Source organism: Typopeltis vanoorti, chromosome 20 (assembly GCF_054136105.1).
Source record: "Typopeltis vanoorti isolate ZY-2024b chromosome 20, IOZ_Tvanoo_1.0, whole genome shotgun sequence".
Taxonomy (NCBI): domain Eukaryota; kingdom Metazoa; phylum Arthropoda; class Arachnida; order Uropygi; family Thelyphonidae; genus Typopeltis; species Typopeltis vanoorti.
The window spans coordinates 12,604,877-12,620,776 of record NC_143568.1 but is presented as its reverse complement, the minus strand read 5'-3'; the positions used below and the strand labels follow the sequence as shown (position 1 = coordinate 12,620,776).

The 15,900-nt window shown below is 34.6% G+C and overlaps 1 protein-coding gene across 1 annotated transcript in view; it reads right to left on the bottom strand.

Annotated features, from left to right (window-relative positions):
* Positions 1–15,900, bottom strand: part of LOC150095240 (uncharacterized) — a 158,931-nt gene that overhangs the window by 62,556 nt on the left and 80,475 nt on the right. The window contains exon 3 of the mRNA XM_090409840.1: positions 9,623–9,688. Within this exon, the coding sequence (XP_090265966.1) occupies positions 9,623–9,688 (66 nt within the window). The remainder of the gene's footprint in view (positions 1–9,622; positions 9,689–15,900) is intronic.

The window sequence follows — 15,900 nt, the reverse complement described above, 5'->3', positions numbered from 1 at the left end:
AAATAAACAAAACTGCAGAGTGAAATACGTCACCGAAAGAATTTAACAAAAAAAAAAAAAAGAAAAAGAAAAAATCATATAAACAACTCCAAGTTCTTCCCATATGCAGGGAAACACGGTAAATGACTTAACAATTACTGAGAATCAGAAATTGCAAAAATCACTTTGACAAAGAGGTGAGGTTTTGGAGCTAATTGCTTTTTAATATCATAATCGACAAATAGCGTCTCATTTCACAGTTTTTTATTTGAATAATTACAAAGTCTTTAAAAACTTGACAGAAGTTCCGAGCTATTCTTTATCCTAGTGTATAAAAAGGTCTAAATATAGACCTTTATGCTACACACTAGAATAAATATTTATTTATTTAAGAAATAAACAAATGTGTTATGCGTAAAATAGAATAAATGAAATTCTCACAGCTATGTTTATCATCAATCCTAATATTGTATATTTTAATAATAATAAATGATGTAACGTTTTTTATTCCCTTATAGGGAGTAGGCGAGTCCTTTATACCCTATCTAGCTTTTGGAGACTGAGTGGGCAGTTCAATCTCCACCGGTCGCCAATCAGATATAGCTGGCCCATGTCTATCACTAATTATAGCAGTCACCGATGAAGAGGCTGTCAAACAAGTGCTGCCATCTCTTGGTACCTAACCCTAACAAGATATGTTACTGTCTGAAATAATGTGGGTACTACGGTCGATTTTCTTGAGCTTACGGGATGAAAAACCCGAGTTTCTGGGAGGAAAAGCCCCTCTTTCCAGTGACAGAGATCGGCTAACTCGGAAACGCTTCGAAGAAAGGCTTACAAAAAGTTCATCCAGTCGACGACTAGACTTGAACTTAAGTCTAACTTCGAGCGACCAAGCGCAGAGGACGCAAGCACCACTTCCTCTGAGCTACAATGAAACTCATCCAAATTAGATGTAATTCATAAATTGTAATGCAAATTCGTTAAAGAATTTGAAGAAATGTTTATTTATGAAGAATATATTCCTATTTATTTAATTCTAGATAGAAATGTGTTAGACGGTTTCTGATATTTAATATTTTAAATATTAGCAATATATTTGAAGTAATATTTATGCTGAGTTTAAATATTAGATTATATAACTTATAATTTTATATATTTTACATAATTGTAAAATTCGTTTATTTATTGATATTAGCTTTTTTGTACAAATGTGAACAAGTAATGCCTATCAGTAAACAGCGATCGTAAATGTGAATGAGGTTGATTGGTTAGATTAGAACTGAAACAACTATGAGAACAGCATACTGTGTGGTAGTCGCATGAATTCTCTGTCTGGTTTGTATGTGTTGTGGACTAAATGCTTTTCCCGGATGGAAGGGGGAGCTGCCGCATGACACTAGATAACTCGAGCATGAAGCCCTTGTAAAAATTCGTTTCCTAGACGGGATTTGAACCCAGCTTCTTTTCCAACCGTAGAACTCCTCGGTAACGATTAGCCACTGAGGTTTTCGCAGTTATAAAACTAATATTTCATATTTTGCACTGAATTTAACATTTTTAGTGAAAATCCAGGCTTTTGTAAACTAAATAATTGTCTTTATTCAAGAAGGATAAAATAATGATCAATGGAAAAACAGGATTCGAATTGAGGTATTGCCAACCAAAGGGACAGGCGTTGTTCTGACAGAATCCTAATAATAGCATAAGGCTTGAACCATCTTTTGCTCGAATTTGAAAGATTCAATGCAGATGACGAAATCACTATTCATTATTGCTTTTTTAAAACCTTAAAACAGAAGTTACACAATGCTCCACAAGGAACGGTACCCGGTAATTATTAAGAGGCCTCCAATCAACTTTCCATCAATAAACTTGTAATTGTCGTAAATATTTGCTGTAAATAAAGTTACTTTATTTTATTTTTTAGGACAGAATCCAGCCCAATCCATTTCAGTTTTCTTTTTTTTTTCAACAAATTCTGCGTCTTCTATCTGAGGAACTTTTCCGTGGTGTCTTTTTATTTTTCGCTAAAAACTCAAATATTAAAAGACAATCCAAGCAATCGCCATTTTATCCCTTGGAGAAATACAACCAAAAAAAAAAAAAACACAGTAAAGAATAAGGTGAGTGTCTTAAACATCTTTGATGGTCGTAGTTGAAAAATCAAAGATCAGAAATGCTTTGGCAGTAACTGTTTAGCGGAAAAGAATGTTGAAAAATGTTTGCTTCTGTCTGATTGCTGTTTGGATGTCTGGGCGTCGAAAATATTTCTTATAAAACGTTTGAAATATTTGTCACGTTTCTGTTGGAAATCAAGAAGTGACATCAATCAAACAGACACGATGATGATCGGTAACAATCCCAACAAAGCGAATAGTTATCCGATGGAAAAAGGGATTCATTTTTAAGCCTTTATTGAAATCTTTTATTGAAAATATTTCAATTTAATACTCTTATGTTTTATTATTCCTTCATCATTTTTCTTTTGTAAGCCTGACTGATCACAGACTTAAGTATCCATAATTAAACAGAAATGAAATCAAACTAATGAGCACGTGTCCATAGTAAGAGCACTCTAAAGAATTATCTGAAATTTGAACTTTAAATAAGTGAAAAAAATGAAACTAACAAAATTAACTGCATCCACGTATTATCTTCCTTCTGTAAGGTTAATAACGAAAAAAATTAATTATGAAGAAACCCTTTCAATGATGTAAAAATCTTTCATCGTTGGCACTAAAGATAAAATCCTTTTTTATATTTTTATTGATAGCGAGCGGATACAGTCTAATTTGTTAAATAGCCGTTATCAATAGGTTGTCAGTTCGTTGTATATTTTTGGTGGGTTCAGTAAACAGTGTTTACCTTAGATATGATCTTGGAATCGACTCTCTCCTTATGTCGTTGAATGGGTTATTAATAAAATACCATACTAAGGTGACTAGCATGGAAAAAATGAGCAAAGATGATGGTTGCTTTATGATCAGGGGTGGCTCGTGCATAGACACTGCGGAACTGCAGCATCCCCAATTTTTCCCGATATATAAATATATTTATTAATTTATTTATATTTGCTTGTAATGTTTATTTTTATCATCAGCAATCCTATACAATTCTCTTATTTTGTATAAAAAATAATAAAAATCCATCTTGTAGCACTTAGGAGGGCGCTAGCAGCACTGTGTTTACCACAGTGTCATATTGCAACGCGCACATGCATATGCACGTCGTAGTGAGAAGCGAGCTATTAGCGCAATGCGGCACTGTCCGTCGCGCAGTTCCACTGTTGTTTATATGCAGTTTGCGCCAGTAGTAGAGTGTTCGTAGTGCTTATCGTGTTTTCTCCGTCTCTTTAAATAGTTGGACATTACAATTCAAGACATAACATTTGTTATAGTTTTTGTTTTAGAACTTTATTGGGGTTATGAGAATGGAGTTTATTTTTAAGTAATTTTGAATTATACTAAACTGTATAATTTTATCGATAATAAACAATATTTTTTCACGTTTCATTTTTTTTTAATTTTTCCATAATTTTGATATTTTATCAAAACACGTATTCACTGTACTCACAGTGTGTATGTATATTTCGAAAGTTGCAGCACCCCCACGATTTCAAGCCAGGAGTCGCCACTGTTTATAATGTAAAATATAACAGCATTTAATGATGGAAAAACGAAAAGTAAAGGCAATTTTTTCATAAGGATAATACAACATATCAGAATATACTAATAAAAGCGTCTTTCGAGTTGTTCATTTTCATCCTTCGTAATTTGGGGGAGAAAAAATCATCCGATTTTTTTTTTTTTTTTTTTTTTTTTCAAATGTCTTTAAGAAGCTCGCGGGCTGGTTGATAAGTGTTTGGGATTAGACTGAAGAACGGTGGCAAAGAATAATATAACTAGTATATTTTGTATTTCTAGTTTAGCAAAAAAAAAAAAAACTTTACTTTTTGATTTATGTTCGTAGCTGAAAAACATTTTAATCCTACTTGGATAGAAATAGATTTAAAACCATGTCTCTTCCTTTCGACAGAAATTTAGCAGCAAGAGACCGATAAAGCAGTGGATAGCTATTCATCTCGAGATCATCGAAAAGCACACAAATATCTACCAAACTGAGGTAACACGTAATCTAAAACATTAATAGCAGAAACACAGGTTACAGCATACTGATTACGTTCAGCGTTGTCTTGACAAACTCCTTTCGATTTACAAATCCTTGTAAGCACATCTTTGCTCGTCTTTTCATGATTATAGCCAATTAATAATAAATTACTCTTCTTCTTCCTTCTACGTGTTAGGCCTACTGGCCTGTTACAGAGTTATCTTAAGCACTTCTAAGTCGTACCTGTCCTGAGGATAAGGTGCCTAGCCCCTCTGCCTCCAGTATATCCTTGACTGTAGCTGCGTGTGTTCATAGGGCCGCTTTGTCTGCTTTGCGGGAGGAAAAACCTCAGATTAACGGGAGAAAAACCCTGCAGTCCACGCCCAAGACCGGCTAACTTGGCTGTGTCTGAGAAAGATCCTTAAGTTCCTCACGTCCGCGACGGGAATCGAACCCAGGACACTCCTTCCAGGCATATAGTTGCGAAGAGCATAGCCACTAGGCTAACCGCGTGGACAAGATAATTTTATGATAAAAATTAGGAAAGTTTCAGATAATAAAGATGTCAGGTTATAGAAGAAAACCATTAAGGCAATGTCTGTGATAGAGCTATAGGTTCTTCTTGCAATAGCCAGAGAGAATTGCACAAATAGTAGAAGTCGTAGTAGTATAATTCACCGTATGTATTATTGAGGAATTAAAATTAAAAATTATACTTTCAAAATTTGATTAAACAACAAGTTTAATCAAATGTGACTAATACACATATATACACATTCAATTAATAATGAAAACACGATGCTTACTGGCAATCTGGAGAAATTTAATCTTTGTAAAAACCTAGTTTACTATATTCTATTGAATAATTAAAAGGTTTGAGTTTGCATTACATGCATGAAATGGTTCTGTTACGATGAAACCAAAAAAAAAAATTCTCTAGAGATTAACTTTCTGTTTAAAGTGCGGACATTTTACGTCAGTTTTGTGAATAATAAATGAATAGTTGGAAAGAGTGCTCTTTCTTGGTGGCTGTCGTGCCATAAACATGCCAAGCAGTTTGGAACTGACAACAGACGCATGCACAGCCCCTCTTTTGCCTGCTTGAAAACCCGCAGGAAAATAACACGTCAAGAAAATGTCAAGAAACCAAAACGGCTTCCTTAGAAGTTTATAAATTTATTCGGGATATAAAAAAAAAACATGCTATCAAACCTGTACTTATTAAATTCTTGTTAGTTAGCGAAGAAGGGCAAGCGAATAGCTCGCTAAGGAAGATGCTCTCTTCAAGACCCTCTTGAGGCTTTTATCAAAGAAACTGTTTACGGGAAGGAATGACAGGTGGAGAAGAGTGAATGAAGGTGAAAGGATACTAACAACGAATAACAGGCGACAGGAAAAGAAACAAGGAAAAATCCAGGGACGGAGAGATATCCCGAGGGAGTTTACTTGTTAGTGGAATAATAAGGTACTTTTCTTAATGAAGACAGTAGGCCTAGCTAACCCACGTCTAATTATGTTGGCGTTAATCTTCTTTTTAATTACTCTTGACGGATAATGTTGGGAAGGAGTTTTTTGTTCTGCTATAAAAGCACTATTACTTTACCTTTTCAAGAGCATAATTTGTTTAATTTTGTTTATTCTTTGTGAGTAAATCAAATAATGCCACACATCAGCTCGAGCAGTTCCTCCACTTTTTTTTTTGAGTAGTCTTGACGCTTAATTTTTAATTTAATTACAAGCTGACGTCTGCTCTTATGTAGGCCCTTATTCTTACAAATGCGGGTATGTGGGTGTGTAATAGGGAGTCGATCGTGTCTAAGAACCCCTATTTCAAGTGGAACTTGCTGCCATAGGAAAAAAAAACAAAAACAACAAAAAAAACCTACTGTTTGAAGTACAAATATATTTGCATATTTGTTTACAGTGTACAGAACATGTGTACATAAGTCGTCAATTTCAACCCAGCTGTATTCACAAATTGTACAATGTAGAAAGATGAAAATGCTCAAAGTTAACGAACTGCTTGTAAAGCATTTTCATTGCAGATAATGTTTCAATCAGTGCTTAAGTTGATGGCTTCTACCAAATTATTGTTGCAGTCACTCGTGCTTATAATATTATATGCAATACGAAAACAGACATTACCACAAAAGTAGGATATGTTAAGTCGACTACTTTGCAGAATTCTGTTTGTGATAGAATTTTCGTGGTGGTATACACACACACAGCTAAACCTCTTATAAGACAATGTTTTTCAAACATTTTTTGGACCACAACCATCAACGCGCGCGCATGCACACACACACACACACTAAACTGAAGCTAGTTGGCCGAATGGATAACGTATCCACGTATCCGCTGTCCAGACAAAAAAGAGTTGCGGGGTTAAAAATCTGCATATATGTTTGCGATGTTCTTCATTTATACATGCAATACGTGCACTTTCACAATATAGATTGGGTGAACATGTGAGAAGTGGACCCAATCCTCCCTCCTTTTAGCTGGAACCGAGGGACGACTTCCTTAGCAATGAAAGAGATCAGAGGCTATTACTCATTTTAAAGTGAAATAAAAGTTTCACCAAACAATATGTGCCTTTACTATATATAATAAACCAAAACCAAAAACGAAATAAAATCATATTTCATATTAATAAAATAAGTTTTAAATAACATTTTACCACTCAAAGTAAACACCAGAAAAACAGAAATATTTGTTTAATGTTTTATAGTTAGATTTGAACACGTACAAAATCAGATCACAGTATTTGAATGCTAAAGCAGTGAGATCCACTCTGATGTTTTCTTCTATTTCGTTTTAAAAATGCAGGTCGCGATCCACTAACATCACTTACACACATCACTTAAAGTTCCACTAATGGATCTCGACCCCCAATTTGAAAAACACAGTTATAGGCTACGGAACCTGTGTACATATATGCTACAGATCAGATAGGCACTGCTATTCTTGGAGAAAAGATGATATTTTATTATTATTATTATTATTTTATTTATTATTATTTTTTTGTGGGAATCTAACTAAGAAAGGATGCAAATTTATAATGCTGTGGGTTGGGCTAAATAATTCGGAAACTGTTCTTCGGACCAAACACGAAAATTTTCAATTCACTTCAGTTATCCAGTTAGTGGGGTGGTGGTCTTACATCGTGCGATGAAATCATAAACCATTCTTCATCATGAACACCATTTATTACATATTATATTGGGATTGGGTTGTAAAGGAATTTAAACTACCCTTACTGATTCATTCCACTCTGTTTTACATAGAAGTTCAATTACTGTTGCGTGTGTTTTCTGTCGATAAGAATCCATGGTCGCTCTACACAAGAACTGGCACTGGGGCCAGTGGCGGCTCGTGGCTTGAAATTGTGGGGGTGCTGCAACTTTCGAAATATACATACACACTGTAAGTACAGTGTATACATGTTTGGATAAAATATCAAAATTATGGTAAAAATTTAAAAAAAAAATGAAACATGAAAAAATATTGTTTATTATCGATAAAATTATACAGTTTGGTATAATTAAAAATTACTTAAAATCCATTCCTTTAATTGTAATTAAAGGAATTTATTTACAATTTTCGGACATTACAATTGAATCCTTTAATTGTAATGTCCAACTATTTAAAGAGACGGAGTAAACACGATAAGCACTACGAACACTCTACTACTGGCGCAAACTGCATATAAACAACAGTAGAACTGCGCGACGGACAGTGCCGCATTACGCTAATAGCTCGCCTCTCACTATAATGTGCATATGCTTGCGCGCGTAGCAATATGACACTGTGGTAAACACAGTGCTGCTAGCGCCCTCTTAAGTGCTACAAGATGGATTTTTATTATTTTTAATACAAAATAAGAGAATTGTAGAGGATTGTTGATGATAAAATTAAATATTACCAGCAAATATAAATAAATTAATAAATATATTTATATATCGGGAAAAATTGGGGGTACTGCAGTTCCGTAGTTCCTATGCACGAGCCGCCCCTGACTGGGACTTTCCGCACTCTTCTCTAAATATGTTAAGGCAATGGCAAATCATCGTGTTCTTCACACTTCAACATGTACCTGACATACCAACTGAAGTGGAATAAATCCTATCTTTTCAAAACTGACTCCCCCCCCCTCTCTCTCTCTTTGTCTTCTTTCATTTCCCAAATCGATAGGTTTTCAATTTCAGCGTTAATATGCTTCTTGTTTTTCCTCACCTTTCTGTTCGCTCGTGGTGTTAATGTGTTATAGATTAAACCTCTCGTCTGTAGAAACATCATATAAAAAGTGGCTTTATTAAGAAGCGCATTCAGGTGAAATTATGGTTTCAATGATCCTCTTCTTTAAACCTATTAGGGTAGATTTTTTGCTGATCACAAACAATTATTAGATTAGGCATTTAATCCACAGATTAGGTGCCTAGTGTAAATATGAACTGCATTTGTTTTAACACACAAATATAATGATCTCTCTCTCTCTCTAGATAAATTGTTTCTGTTTATGTTTGATTGTATAATTTTTTTTCTCCGAAACTATCACCAGCTGAATTTGAAAGAAAGAACTGACAACCGCAGCATTTTTAAACACAAATTAATTTAGGACTAACGTCTTCCTATTCATTTTCTAAATATTTACCTGTTTTGAAGGCGAAATGCTTTAAGGCATACAGCTAATGATAGCATTTTCTGTTTATTGATAGATAATAAAAACGTGCGTGTGTTTCAAACATTTTAACATAGACCTTTTATGACATTTGCTATTGGCTATTACCCGACTCATTAACACAATAATTGCGCTGATTGTGTACAGGTTTCTTTAAGATTCTCTCTCTCTTTCTATTTATGTAATCACCGATAATACGACCTCTACTTCTTCCTCGAACAACCATATTCATTTTCCTTCCAGTTAAGCTATCATTTGCAGACTATTTTTCGCTGTCTCCATCGCCATCTTCCCAAGTTAATGGCTGTTTTATGAACCGATCTAACCCCATGAGGAAACACATCACGGAATTACGACTCGAGATTCCTGCATCACTGTACTTGAGAGGGATGGTGTCAGGTGGTACGGACAGCAAGCTCATCAGATGGAAGTAGGGGGGAGGGGGATACAAAATGTCCATCGGACTAGCTTCAGATGTACGTTATTGGATTGATTCACTGAGAGATACGCTAGATGGCTTCTTCAGAGATGTATGCTCTCCCGGTAATTTGCAGTGACGAGTCCTTCTGCTCTTTGATGCTGTCGTTAACTTGTTACTTACCTGCTTAATATATATCGAGAAAAATAACTCTGCGATAATTCTTTTACATTGTGCTCGTGGTGAAAACATTTGGAGAAGATAGAAGATTTTTTATGTAATGATTTTACATGCCTTTAACTACTTGACAACTAGCAAGAACAGTAATATTTGAAATATGCGCTAACGATGCATTGAACTCGTAGGGCGAAGAAAATATCACCAAGTATATAAAACTAAGTTGGTAACATTGACAATACATCGATTGTACTCACCTTCTAGTAAATCACTTTCAGATTTTGAAGGCTTAATCTTTTGTTGTTCTTCTAAGGTTTGACGATCTATAAAATATGGAAAAGTCAGTAAACTAGAGTAGTAATAAAAACACCGAATTTACAATAAATTATAGTCTAGAGCAGGGGGCTCAAACTCAGCAAAGGGCCAGTCAATTAGATGTATATCAGACACAGGCCGTATTCAATATTATTCTGTGAACCAAAACATAAACTTAACAAAAGAAAGGCTTTAACAAAGACCCTTTTGTTTCTAGGCCTTTATGACTTACGTAAACACTTACACCACCATTTAAATTTTAAATTTATAACCATTTTTATTTTTAAATTTTAAAAATATAACAAGTTTAGAAAATATAAGTTAAATTACATTTTATTGATACTTTAAGAAAATTATTCGTTTCGTGTTGCAAGATAAAGTATTGCATTTAATCTAGAATCTTTTATCCGTTAGCGGAACTTTAACTTATTAAAATTCATAATAAAAATAATTGCTCACATACGTAGGTGCTTCCAAAGATTGACAGCATTTTTGCACAATAAATTTTATATTTGGGATATTTACTGCCGAGGTATTTATAAAAACTTGGTATGTCAACTTCGTTATATTTATTTTTTAGTTCAGTATTGCACTGGAGTTCAATTACTTCCATTTGTAATTCTTCGTCAACGTTTTATATTAATTAAAAAAGATGAACTGAATAATAATAATTCATTTTCAAACCGATTGGATTGAAATCAGAAAATCTTTTCTCAAATTCAATTTTCAATTCTTCAATTTGAGGAATGTACTTTTCAGCATCATTATTATTTCGAGAAATCGATTTAAGTGTAGGAAAGTGGGCTAAATTATTCTTCGCCAACTGGGTTTGTCAAAGATAGAGTTTTGACAGAAATGACTTAATTGAATCATGCATATGACATATCAACTGTTCACGTCCTTGCAGAGCAGTATTCAAAGTGTTTAAGTGGCTTGTTAAGTCAACTAAAAAGTCCAAGTCTTTGCACGAATCTTCATCAGTGAGCTGAGGAATCAATTTTCCTTTGGATGAAGTAAACATGTCAATTTCTTTTAAGAGTTCAAAAATCTTTTTAAACCACGCCACGACTAAGCCACCCAACCTCCGTATAATATAGCAAACTGCTGAATTGTGAATCCAATTCATCCAACAAAGCATTGAATTGTTGATGATTCAAGGTGTGAGAGCGTATCCAGTTTACTATTTTAATTACTACACTAATGACGTGCTCCATCTTCAGTTTTTTAGCACAAAATGACTCCTGGTGTATTATGCAATGAAACGATTTAAGTTTGTCCTTGCACAGCATTTCCTGTTTCATTTGAGGTTTTGTAAGTACGACGTGAACACCAACCATAGCAGGAGCCCCATCTGTAGTCACACTTACTAATTTTGACCAGTCGGAGCGAGCATTTTCAAGACTTTTCTCAACACACAAATATAAGGCTTTTCCTGTCGTTGTTCCTGACATAGGCACTATATCCAATAGTTCTTCAGCCACATTCATGTCGTCATCAACGCCACGAATAAATATTGCTAACTGGGAAGTATTAATGTCTACACATTCGTCAACTGCAATGGAAAACGCTTCAAAACTCTTTATTTTTTCACACAATAGATCTTGGAAGTTCTCTGCTATCTTCAACACGCTCTGCAACTGTATTTTCTGATAGGCTTTGAAATGCTTGCTTTTTTCCCGGACAAATGATTTCGACTGCACTTAAAATGTAATTTTTAATAAATTCTTCATCAGTAAAAAGGTTTCGAAGCCCGAAATTGTAAAATTATTACATGTAACAGCAGCATCACTTGTTATAACATTCGAAAATATCCTCTATTGAAACTTCAGTTCATTTTTTAAATCTTTATGTTTGTCATCACGCATCTTTTCTGTATATTGATCACAGTTCTTATAGTTTGTTTCGAAATATGCCTTCTCCCATTTTTCTTGAAGAGTTCTGCCTTTTTTTGAACTATTTTCTTTTTTTAACTTTAAATTCAAACATTGTTATGGACAAAAAAATATATAACTTTTATATCTATAATATGATAGCGTGTTAACTTTTTATTAACACGCTATCATATTATAATGGTAACCCGTAACTTATTGACATTGTATCACGTGACTCAAAATGGCTGCGTCACAAGTAACTTCCATTGCGTGTTGCCAACATTTGATGATAGAAACATGATACAAATAATTCTAATAATAAGTTTTATTTTGTTTAAAGCTGTCATAAAACATTTAGAAGTTTGAATTTTTTCTGTTTTGATTCCTGCAGGATGTTAGAAACATTGATTTTCATTGATCAAACATTGATTGATTTCTATTTGCTAATAGGAATTTTTTAAAATTTTTATTTGCTAATAGTTTCTAGTTTCTACCACTAGAAGATGCCAGTATCGTGCATAATTGTATCATCAAGTGGTGGTGATTTTCCCTTTCAGTCGATCCCGACCCTAGGTGATTTTGTAGGCATTGCCCACAAAGGTTTCCTGGTGAGATTTTTACAGGGTACTTCACCACTGCTTTCCCATGGAAATATACGAAACCAGTCTTTAGTTTCGTATATTACAATTTATGTGATCATGCCACTAAAGTTTCATTAGGATTTCAATGAAAAAAAAAAACTACATGCTTATAGTGATGAATATTTATATACAAAATATACAGGGTAGCCATAAATTAACTTTCCCTCTTTGGAGGCATCTGTAGCTAAAACCAATAAACGGAATGAGACCAAATTTTATATTAAGACTTTTGAAGGCATGGGGAGATGATTTCCGCAAAAAAAGATTTGAATCAAATTTCGCCGATAGGGGAAATTTTGGCCCTGGCGAAGCCGAAAGCAGTCAAATATTTGCAGTCAACGCAGGTAAAGAGGATTATGCAAATTTTACTGTGCGTACGTGAGAGCAGTGTCACCAATTCCACTTAAAAAAGGGATTGGGAACGTTCAGGCAGTTATTCGGATGACTGACGAATTGTGCTCAATATGCGTCCTACCTTTCCTCAGCGTGCTTTACTTGTTAAGTTGTTTTACCTTAAACAGTGCAATGCCGTGGCGGTCCTTCGGGAATTTAGAAGGCTTCATAACCTGCGTTCAGGTCCTATGTCAGCTGTAGCACTGAGAGCTATGATTAAGAAGTTTGAAGAAACTGGATCACTACGAGTTAGACCTGGCAGAGGATGGAAAGCAGTGCAAGAAGAGACAGTAACAGACGTTACACAAGAAAGGTCAGCACGTTGAAAATCGTGTATGTGGTCCAGGGGACCCCGATTGTGATGAATAGAACATTATTTCCTGTGAGTTCAATCGCTACATTAATTTCTGTGTCTCTCGCAAGTTGTTGTTTTAGTTTAATTCTTACTATTATTCTTATTATCATTGTAATGCGCCTTATATCCAGCTGGAATGAGTGACGCTGCTCTCTTACGAAATGTTATTATTCCATTTTATCTGCCTTTGATGTAATTATCCGCTTCTTTTCGGCTTTGCCAGCGCCAAAATTTCCCCTATCGGTGACTTTTGGTACTCAATCTTTTTTTCGCGAAAATCATTTCTCCATGCCATCAAGGGTCTCAATATAAAATTTGGTCTCATTACGTTTATTGGTTTTAGCTACAGATGCCTCCAAAGAGGGAAAGCTATTTTATGGCCACCCTGTACTAACATATCAGTCTATTAACATGCCAGAGCTTATTATAACATACTTTACATACTTCTAACATAACACTACAAGTATACATTACTGTAGGAGCTACGCGATCCCTTGACGATGCTTTCTCATCACTAAATTCCAAAGGTCAGATTTTTATATCCGAAATTTAAGATGAACCCTGGTTGCATAAGACTTCAAACATCATCGCATATGTCTCTGCTAGCTGGCTAATGATTTATATGATAGTTCAACCAATTATTCATATACAGAGATTTTCACGCAATAATATAGATAAATATTTATCGTGTGTTTTATTAGAAACTGCAAATAAATTAAAATGTTTTCACAAATCTATGAATTTCTCAAGCAAGGATATAAACTTATCTGAAAAAATTATAAAAAAGCTTACGAAGAAATAAATTCAAAACAGAAAGTAGCACTCGATGCAAAAAATAACTTCATTTTCATTTTACATTAGCATTTATATTAGCAAGAAGGGAATATTTCCGACAAATCTAATATTATTGCAATATATTATTTGATTTATTCAGTCGATTATCGAAGGTAGATGTGGCTGAATGGATCGACACTCTGCTTTGACATTAACTGGTGAAAGAATTCGATCCCTATAAGTTGAAAACTCTTTACAGCGTACAGAAACGTGTGTTAGCGTTTTCATAAAACCGGCTGAGATGAATAACGTGATAATCTTTAAGTATAAGACTGTTTTTCTTGGAGCTCAACTTATGTAATTCTTTGCCCATCCATGATAATAGTACACATCGAAGTCACCAATGTTTTGAGCACAGGTAATATAAAACAATTGAAACACATGCAGCAGCAAGAATCAATTTCAGAATATCAACTAATTCTGCTATCGTCCGTGATTTTGATTGGTGGCAACCCATTGAATTTTGGTTTGACAATCGAACTCATCGTCAATTACAAAATCCCACAAACTTTTAAAGGAATATTTTCATGTAAAGCTGTCTTCTATCTTATTAACCAATCGCTATTTCAATCATGTAGATGGGCTACAATATTAGATTGTATTAGCATATTTATTAAAATTTTTCGGCAAACGTCTTTCTTAATTTGATGTAACTTAGATTTATATATAACAAGTTCTTTATTGATTGACTTATCTTATATTAAAATCATTTCACATTTTTGTCTTGTTTGCTAACATTATAGAACTTTATCGAATTTTACGAAGATTATGTGTAGAATACAATTTATTTTTCATTACTTGTTTAAGAATTCTGCAACCTTAAAGGATTTTTGTGATTTGAGTTGACTTGAGAATTCGATTATATCAAAAAAAAAAAAAAAAAGAAAAAAAAAAAGTCAGAATGGCCGAGTGGTCTAAGGCGCCAGACTTAAGGTCTAATCTTCGCAAGAGTGCGTGCGTTCAGACCCCACTTCTGACAAAAGTTTTTGCCGGCCTGGTTAGCCGAGTGGCTATCTTATCCGCTCTCCAACCAAAAGGCTGCGGGTTCGAATCCCGCCGTGGGCAGGATGTTTGTGATTGTCTGTGAAAAGACTAGTGGTGGTGAGCGGTAGATGGCGTTTTGTAGTTGCGGTACGTTGTAGGTGAGCTGGTGGAGACAGGGAGTTGTCGAGTAGGTGCCCTCCCTCAATGAGTCTTTGGACTCCCTGGAGGTGTCACGAAATAATAATAATATTATTATTATCTGGTCCTAATACCACTATTACATGGAGGTTTATTAATATCAAAAGTTGTAAACGATTTTTGTTGCTCCCTGTGATAGAGGCCCGAGTGGCTTGGAAAAATCCAGAGCAGGATTCCAGATTAACATTAGTTACAGTACAAAAGGTACTAGATGTTAGAGACTTCGCTGTTTGGCCAATGGATGGAGACGCTATTTTGAGGGGGCAGTTCTTTTTATTTGCGTATTAGAGAAAGAAATGTCAGCTTTCTTTCCCACTAGTACATGCAAAAATTAGTACACTTTTTAAATTAAGATTCACGTTTAAGTATGCATACATACTTAGTTTTTTCACATATAATAGTTTGGTATTGTTGATTTATGAGAGGTAATTCTTAGATTACCATGAGCCCTGCTCATCGAGGCAACACACACACACACACACACACACACACACACACACACACACACACACACACACACACACACACACACACACACACACACACACACACACACACACACACACACACACACACACACACACACACACACACACACACACACACACACACACACACACACACACACACACACACACACACACGTTGCATTTAATGAATTAGATTCAATGAAGATTCTTACATTTAAATGAATAAAAAAAGCAAACTTTTTTTCTTCTTTACAAACATGAGTTTTAAAATTAACACGATATCTATAGTATTGTTTATTCGTATCATGTATCTTTGGGCAATCATGGTGTTAGGAGACCTTTCTGATGTATGGAAATGTCACATTTATTATCAATAAGTTTTCCTTTCAAATTGTGTCCATGATGTAAACAGGCAAATTTATTCCAATTAGACGAACCCATCTCAGTTTCACTTTCCTGGGGGACATCATTAAA